We start from the raw sequence: 9238 nt of genomic DNA, 5'->3' as shown, positions 1-9238 counted from the left end.
TGGACTTGGGGATATGGGGAGGGGGAAGGGTAAGCTGTGACAAAGCGAGGGAGAGGCATGGACATATATACACTACCAAACGTAGGGTAGATAGATAGTGGGAAGCAGCCACAGAGCACAGGGAGATCAGCTCGGTGCTTTGTGACCGCCTGGAGGGGAGGGATGGGGAGGGTGGGAGGGAGGGAGATGCATGAGGGAGGGGATGTGGGAACAGATGTATATGTATGACTGATTCACTTTGTTATAAAGCAGAAACTAATAAAAAAATAGAAAAAAAAATAAAAAAAAAATTAAAAAAAATAAAAAGATAAAAAAAAAAATACAAAACAAGATACTTCCTATATATTATTACATACTTAATGTCCTTTTCTGAACTTGCATTATATTGTGAAAAATCACTTAACTTTGACTCTTGGCTTTTAATAAAAAGTAAGTACAACATAAAAAAAAAAAAACACACAAAAAAAAAACAGTACCAGCTTGCTTAGTAAGTTTCAATTTGAACACATGGAATAAAAGAAGAATACTGCTTAATATTTCATAGCTTTTTCTTCAATATGAGGCACTGAATCAACTAGAATAATTATTCTTTTTTTTATACTTTTATAATTTTTTTAAAACCTTTTTTGCCGAATGGATTCTATTTGGTTAATAAATAATGCTTTTCCCATCGGTCTATCGAAGTCCAGACCAGCTGTGCAGATAGGACGCCCAGCCGGAGGAACGGGAAGCATTTTCCTCCTCACCTTGGGCGGCGGCGGCCAGCCTGGCCTTCTCCTCGGGGCTGAGCTGCAGCATCGTGTCCACGACGGGCAGCAGCCGTGCCCACTCGCTTCCCGGCTTCAGGAGGATGAACTGCAGCAGCACGTTCTTCAGGTATTCCAGGTTGGCGGCCGACTGCTCTTGTGCCTGGTTCCTCTCCAGCCGCCTTATTTCACTCTTCAGAAGCTTAATCTGCTCCGTGAGGATGGCGTTGGTGGCTTCTGTTTCCCGAAGCAGCCCGTTTAAGTGGTCGGCACTTTTTGTGGTGGAACTGAACTTTTGAACCAATTCTTCTTTGGTGAATTCAGCGTGCCAGGAAGGAGGCTCGAGTCTGGCTTCGGGAGAACGGAGCAGCTGCTCTAAGGACTGCGGGTGGATGCCAGCGGAAGATACGGACTTGGTGTCTGTGGTCTCCATCTCCTCCCCCTCCTCCCGGGTCGTGGCCGGCACATCCAGATGCAGGAGGTCTGTGCTTCTCCTTTCTCGAAGGCTCCTCAAAGGTTGCTGGGAAGAAGCTGGGCTTCTTGTGGACGGCTCGCTCTGGAGCTGGAAGAGCTGGGCCTGCAGCCTGCTCAGCTGCTGCTGCAGCGTCTCCACCGTCCGCCGGTGCTCCTCCTGCAGCTGCAGCACCTGGTCTCGGAAGCTGCCACGCAGGGCCTCGTGCTGGGCCGAGAGCTGACTCACGGTCTGTGCATGCTCAGACTTCATCGCGGAGTTCTCCGACCTGTAAGTTATTTTGGGTGTCTTGTAATTTGATCTTTAGTTGGTCAATCAGCATTTCCAGATGATCTCTTTCTTGTTTGGCTCCGTTGGTCTCCGTCTGAGACACAGACTTAGTTTTCTGTTGTTTTAGAACGTTGTGAACTCGGACTTTGTAGCTCTCAAATTCAGAGGTGACAGCAGCTTGTTCTGCCCTGGCTGCGCGGCACTCCTCCTGCAGGGCTGCCACCCTCTGCTGGTAGGCGCCCAGCGTGCGCTGCTGCTGGTCCGCGGACGCCTTCAGGTGCTGGTGAGCTTTGTGCTTCTCCGACGTCATTTCCGCCAGCTGAATTTTATACACTTCTACTTGCTGCTGGCTTGCCTCCAGCTCGCCCTTTAAAGACGCTTGAAGTATTAAGTGATCAGTTTCCGCTGGCTTTGAATCTGACAGTTCTTTTTTGGTTTTCACAAGCAACTGCTTGATTTGGGTGTTTTTTCCCTCATACTGTTGTACTGAAGCCTGCAGCGAAGTCATTTCTTCCTGCAGGGTTTCTTGTTTCTGTTTTTGGATTTTTATTTCTTGTTCCAAATCTTCTATCTTGCTGTTCTTATTAGCTAACTTTTGATTTAATTCTTTCATCAAACGTTCGTAATCAGCAATTTCCATGTTCATCAATGTGGTTTGTTGGGCATCCTTTCTAACCAGCTCTAATTCTTGCATGGTTTTCTGAAGCTGTTTCTTTTCCTTTTGCAGTTGTAGCTGAAGCTCTTCAAGTTCGTTTACAGAACTGGCATGCTCCTTTATTTTCTGCTCTTTCTGAAGTTTTTCAGCTTCCAACTCTTTGTCTGCCATGGCCTTGGCTTTGTGGACTTCCAAAATCTGCACGTCTAATAACCGGGTGTTAGACTGCAGTGTCTCAATATGGGCCAGGAGGTCTTCATTATCTGAGTTTAATTTTTCACACTGAAAAGCCAGATTCCTTAATTGTCTTGTAAGGTCTTCTACTTGGTGCTCAAAATTATTAGCCCGTTCTTTCTCCAGGTCCAACTGCTCTGACTGCTTATCATATTCCAATACAAGATTCTTATAGCCTTCTGCTCCTTGAATGAGATCTCTCATGGAAGTAGACACCTGATCCCTTTCTGAACGAACAGATTCAAGTTCTTCCCGTAGTGTCTGGGCCTCTTTTCTGCTAAAACCTAGTTCTTTCTTTGCCTTCAAAGCAACTAGCTTTAACTTCTCTATTTTCTCCTGTTTGTCTTTGCAGTCTTCTTCCAGATATGCTATTTTTTCTTCAAACTCTTTTACTGAAGGTTGATCACTTTCTACAGAAGGTGATTTCTCTAAGGAATCCTTTAATGATCTCAACTCTGCTCTCACATCTTGCAATTCTGATTCTTTTTGTTCTAGTAATGGCCTTAGGTTTTCAAGCTCCTTTATAAAATATTTTTCTTTTTCATTATGGTTTTCATTTTTGCTACATAATTTTTGAGATAATTCTTCAATTTGAATTAGGAGATTCTGATTTTCAAGCCTTGTTTGTTCATTAGCATTCTTCATTTCTAGAAGATCAGACTGCAGGGCCTCTTTTTCCAAGAGGGTTTCTTCTAACTCTTTCCTTAAGAGAGCTTTCTCTACCTCATGGTCTCTTAGTAAAGACCTAAGTTTCTCACATTCAATCACACTCTCTTCTTGGAGGAACTTAATCTCTTTTTCTAACTCTGCTACCCTTTTACCATACTGGAAGACCAAGTTGTGCTTTTCTTCATTTATTTTAGCTAAGGATTCACCTACAGCTTGTAGGACACTTACAACATCTTGTTCTTCACTTTCTTCTGAAACTTTTGACTCCATTTGTTCAAGAAAACCACACAACTGAGCTCTGACAAATAATTTCTGAACTTGCTCATTTCCCAACAGTTTATTTAAATTATCTTTTTCTTCAACTGTTAACTGAAGTTTCTTTTCTAATTCAGAAATCTGCTCCTTCAGCATAAAATCTCCTTCTTTTTGAGACAGGAGAGCTTCCAAATCCCTGCTCAACTGGTTCTTTTCTGAACTCAGTCTACTATTTTCTTCATGAAGAGACTTCACTTCAGACGACACTGCTTCCTGGTCTTCAGAGAGAGTTTTCAACTGAGCCATAAGCTTTTCCAGTTTTTCGTCACTTTGATCCTTTTTTTTAAGGTTTCTTCTAGTTGTGCTGTTAATTCATTTACCTTCTGTTCTAGCTCACTGTTGTACTGGGTAGTCTGCTCCACTTTCTCCCTGGGTCCTACAATAATCCCTTCTCCCCGTTCACGTCTGTGATAGACAGTCTCCACCTCTTCATGAGAACTTTTAATTTTACTTATGAGATCATCTTTTTCCTCAGTAAGAGAACTTATCTTTGCTTCAAATTCTTGTAACATGGTATCTCTCTGACTGAGACTAACTAAATATACTTCATTCTTTTCTTGAAGGTTCTTTATGGTATTTTCAAGTTCTGGTACAATTTGTTGCTGTGTTAATAACTTTTCATTTTCTCTCTGGAGACGATTCACGGTTTCAAGAAGAGCATCTTTTTCATTAAATGCAGTTCTGAGCTTCTGCTGAAGTTCATTAACATCAGATGCTTGCTGTTGCTTCATTGATTCAAACTCTTGACTTATTTTTCGAGCAGGTTCCCCCAACTCTGTTTGTAAAATTTCCATAATCTCTCGTAAACTCTCATAATTTAAAATTGCTTCTTGCTTTTCTTTTTGTAGGTTTTCACATTGTTCCTTAAGACCCTGTATTTCAAACATCAATGTTAATTTTTCTTTTTCTGAACCTGACAATAATGCCTCATTTAGTTCTGATATTTCTTTTGATGTTTTTCCTTAAGACTCTGTACTTCTTTGTTATGTTGTTCTATGGTACAGCAAAATTGTTTATTTGAATCTTCTAGCTCAGATTTTAGTTTTTCAATTACACACCCCTGTTCTTCTTTAGCTAGTAATAATTCATTAATTTTAAACTCTAAATCTTCCCGTTCGTGAAAAAACTCATCCTTTGTATGCTGGGCATCAATTTCAAGTTTTAATTTAAGATTATTCATGTAAGTTAACTCGTCTTTTAAGATGCTATGTTGAGACTTCAGTTCTTTTAGGGTATCTTCTAAGTATTTGACTTTTTCATTTACTGCTTATTCTACAAGAGTATCTTCCTGTAAGAGCAAAGAACACATTTGATTTTCCTGGTTTGCGTTTTCTAATTCACATTCATATTTCTCCTGAAGGTTCTTCTCACTTGGCTCACACTGGCTGACTAAGTTCTCCTTTAGCTGGTTTAAATGATTTACTTCTGCTTCATGTTCTTTAGCAGATGCTTCAATTTGGCACTTCAATTCTTTCACCTCTTCTTGGTGTGTAGATTTCAACTGTAAAAGTTCTTCTCGCAAACTATTAATTTCTTTTTGGTACTGCTGAGAATTAGCCTCAGTGACTCCTTGGAGATGAGTAATTTCTCACTCCTTTTCATTTGTGGCAACTTCTAACTGCTTTTGCAGACATAAAATCTGCTCCTCAAAGGCTGGCTTAATTTTCTGAATCTCTTCCTGTAGTTTTTTAACATTATCTTCAGAATCACTCTGAAATTTGATTTGTTCTGAAAGCTCTAATTGTTTTTTTTTTTGCTGCTTCTTCCAGTTCCTTTTGCCAACCAGCTTTATCGTTACTGTATTTGGAATGTACTGCCATTAATTCATTTTTCAAATTTTCCATTTCTTTCACATAGTTTCTTTGTGATTGTTCAAACTCCTCGTGCACATCTTCCAACTTAGTTGCAGAATCCTCAACCTCTTGCTTCATTTAAATATTTTCCTTCTTCAAAGAAACACACCGTTGCTCAGTCTCTGCTCTTTCCAAAAGAATAGCATCCAGACGTATGGTCAACGCCTTAATAATAATATCATCAGTTCCTCCAGCAACAGGTTTCAATCTCAATTCTTCAATTTCTTTCTCCAATTCTGTACATCTTGATTTAGCTTTCTGTATTAGCATCATCTGCTTCTTGGCAAACTTGATAAGATCTTCCTTGGGCAATGTTTCCAGCTTGGATTTCCCGATCCCAGGAGCGGCCGGCGAGGCCACCCAGTCGTGAACACGCTCCTCCATGGCTACCCGCAGCCCGCACTTCCGCCCGCCGACTCCCACGGAGCCCCGCCGCGGGTCAAAGGTCGCGCTTCTCCTAGAATAATTATTCTTGAGTGAACCGAATGAGACATTTTCCACAGTACCTTCAGCTGGGTCATTTATAGGGTGCACCCTAAAATGTGGCCGGATGCGGATCTTTTTCAGCCAGCCTGGGGTTGATATTCTTGACCTCTGATGAGTGTTTCTTCTTCTCCTCGCATTCTGGGAGCAGTATCCTGGGAAATGCATTACAATAGAGACAACTATTGACATCTTGCTGGCAGAAGACCATGGGGAAATTAGCACTAATTTATTCACAGTTCATGGGCCTCCCTGGTGGCGCAGTGGTTGAGAGTCCGCCTGCCGATGCAGGGGATACGGGTTCGTGCCCCGGTCTGGGAGGATCCCATATGCCGCGGAGCGGCTGGGCCCGTGAGCCATGGCCGCTGGGCCTGCGTGTCCGGAGCCTGTGCTCCGCAACGGGGGAGGCCACAACAGTGAGAGGCCCGCGTACAGGAAAAAAAAAAAAAAAAAAAAAAAAGAGTATCTTCCTGTAAGAGCAAAGAACACGTTTGATTTTCCTGGTTTGCGTTTTCTAATTCACATTCATATTTCTCCTGAAGGTTCTTCTCACTTGGCTCACACTGGCTGACTAAGTTCTCCTTTAGCTGGTTTAAATGATTTACTTCTGCTTCATGTTCTTTAGCAGATGCTTCAATTTGGCACTTCAATTCTTTCACCTCTTCTTGGTGTGTAGATTTCAACTGTAAAAGTTCTTCTCGCAAACTATTAATTTCTTTTTGGTACTGCTGAGAATTAGCCTCAGTGACTCCTTGGAGATGAGTAATTTCTCACTCCTTTTCATTTGTGGCAACTTCTAACTGCGTTTGCAGACATAAAATCTGCTCCTCAAAGGCTGGCTTAATTTTCTGAATCTCTTCCTGTAGTTTTTTAACATTATCTTCAGAATCACTCTGAAATTTGATTTGTTCTGAAAGCTCTAATTGTTTTTTTTTTTTTGCTGCTTCTTCCAGTTCCTTTTGCCAACCAGCTTTATCGTTACTGTATTTGGAATGTACTGCCATTAATTCATTTTTCAAATTTTCCATTTCTTTCACATAGTTTCTTTGTGATTGTTCAAACTCCTCGTGCACATCTTCCAACTTAGTTGCAGAATCCTCAACCTCTTGCTTCATTTAAATATTTTCCTTCTTCAAAGAAACACACCGTTGCTCAGTCTCTGCTCTTTCCAAAAGAATAGCATCCAGACGTATGGTCAATGCCTTAATAATATCATCAGTTCCTCCAGCAACAGGTTTCAATCTCAATTCTTCAATTTCTTTCTCCAATTCTGTACATCTTGATTTAGCTTTCTGTATTAGCATCATCTTCTTCTTGGCAATCTTGATAAGATCTTCCTTGGGCAATGTTTCCAGCTTGGATTTCCCGATCCCAGGAGCGGCCGGCGAGGCCACCCCGTCGTGAACACGCTCCTCCATGGCTACCCGCAGCCCGCACTTCCGCCCGCCGACTCCCACGGAGCCCCGCCGCGGGTCAAAGGTCGCGCTTCTCCTAGAATAATTATTCTTGAGTGAACCGAATGAGACATTTTCCACAGTACCTTCAGCTGGGTCATTTATAGGGTGCACCCTAAAATGTGGCCAGATGCGGATCTTTTTCAGCCAGCCTGGGGTTGATATTCTTGACCTCTGATGAGTGTTTCTTCTACTCCTCGCATTCTGGGAGCAGTATCCTGGGAAATGCATTACAATAGAGACAACTATTGACATCTTGCTGGCAGAAGACCATGGGGAAATTAGCACTAATTTATTCACAGTTCATGGGCCTCCCTGGTGGCGCAGTGGCTGAGAGTCCGCCTGCCGATGCAGGGGATACGGGTTCGTGCCCCGGTCTGGGAGGATCCCATATGCCGCGGAGCGGCTGGGCCCGTGAGCCATGGCCGCTGGGCCTGCGTGTCCGGAGCCTGTGCTCCGCAACGGGGGAGGCCACAACAGTGAGAGGCCCGCGTACCGGAAAAAAAAAAAAAAAAAAAAAGAGTATCTTCCGGTAAGAGCAAAGAACACGTTTGATTTTCCTGGTTTGCATTTTCTAATTCACATTCATATTTCTCCTGAAGGTTCTTCTCACTTGGCTCACACTGGCTGACTAAGTTCTCCTTTAGCTGGTTTAAATGATTTACTTCTGCTTCATGTTCTTTAGCAGATGCTTCAATTTGGCACTTCAATTCTTTCACCTCTTCTTGGTGTGTAGATTTCAACTGTAAAAGTTCTTCTCGCAAACTATTAATTTCTTTTTGGTACTGCTGAGAATTAGCCTCAGTGACTCCTTGGAGATGAGTAATTTCTCACTCCTTTTCATTTGTGGCAACTTCTAACTGCTTTTGCAGACATAAAATCTGCTCCTCAAAGGCTGGCTTAATTTTCTGAATCTCTTCCTGTAGTTTTTTAACATTATCTTCAGAATCACTCTGAAATTTGATTTGTTCTGAAAGCTCTAATTGTTTTTTTTTTGCTGCTTCTTCCAGTTCCTTTTGCCAACCAGCTTTATCGTTACTGTATTTGGAATGTACTGCCATTAATTCATTTTTCAAATTTTCCATTTCTTTCACATAGTTTCTTTGTGATTGTTCAAACTCCTCGTGCACATCTTCCAACTTAGTTGCAGAATCCTCAACCTCTTGCTTCATTTAAATATTTTCCTTCTTCAAAGAAACACACCGTTGCTCAGTCTCTGCTCTTTCCAAAAGAATAGCATCCAGACGTATGGTCAATGCCTTAATAATATCATCAGTTCCTCCAGCAACAGGTTTCAATCTCAATTCTTCAATTTCTTTCTCCAATTCTGTACATCTTGATTTAGCTTTCTGTATTAGCATCATCTTCTTCTTGGCAATCTTGATAAGATCTTCCTTGGGCAATGTTTCCAGCTTGGATTTCCCGATCCCAGGAGCGGCCGGCGAGGCCACCCCATCGTGAACACGCTCCTCCATGGCTACCCGCAGCCCGCACTTCCGCCCGCCGACTCCCACGGAGCCCCGCCGCGGGTCAAAGGTCGCGCTTCTCCTAGAATAATTATTCTTGAGTGAACCGAATGAGACATTTTCCACAGTACCTTCAGCTGGGTCATTTATAGGGTGCACCCTAAAATGTGGCCGGATGCGGATCTTTTTCAGCCAGCCTGGGGTTGATATTCTTGACCTCTGATGAGTGTTTCTTCTACACCTCGCATTCTGGGAGCAGTATCCTGGGAAATGCATTACAATAGAGACAACTATTGACATCTTGCTGGCAGAAGACCATGGGGAAATTAGCACTAATTTATTCACAGTTCATGGGCCTCCCTGGTGGCGCAGTGGTTGAGAGTCCGCCTGCCGATGCAGGGGATACGGGTTCGTGCCCCGGTCTGGGAGGATCCCATATGCCGCGGAGCGGCTGGGCCCGTGAGCCATGGCCGCTGGGCCTGCGTGTCCGGAGCCTGTGCTCCGCAACGGGGGAGGCCACAACAGTGAGAGGCCCGCGTACCGGAAAAAAAAAAAAAAAAAAGAGTATCTTCCTGTAAGAGCAAAGAACACGTTTGATTTTCCTGGTTTGCGTTTTCTAAT

General features: G+C 42.8%; 1 protein-coding gene across 1 annotated transcript; it reads right to left on the bottom strand.

The window, feature by feature from the left end:
- Positions 1 to 627: 627 nt before the first annotated feature.
- Positions 628 to 8626, bottom strand: LOC132484404 (GRIP and coiled-coil domain-containing protein 2-like). Its single transcript, XM_060090917.1, is given in 5 exon segments — positions 628 to 1486; positions 1488 to 3642; positions 3645 to 4313; positions 4316 to 4693; positions 7699 to 8626. Coding segments are annotated over 5 exon segments (4941 nt in total). The 3' UTR covers positions 628 to 675.
- Positions 8627 to 9238: the final 612 nt, after the last annotated feature.

Source organism: Mesoplodon densirostris, chromosome 2 (genome assembly GCF_025265405.1).
Source record: "Mesoplodon densirostris isolate mMesDen1 chromosome 2, mMesDen1 primary haplotype, whole genome shotgun sequence".
In the NCBI taxonomy this organism is placed as follows: Eukaryota; Metazoa; Chordata; class Mammalia; order Artiodactyla; family Ziphiidae; genus Mesoplodon; species Mesoplodon densirostris.
The sequence above is the reverse complement of the archived record's forward strand: the minus strand, read 5'-3'. Positions and strand labels throughout refer to the sequence as shown.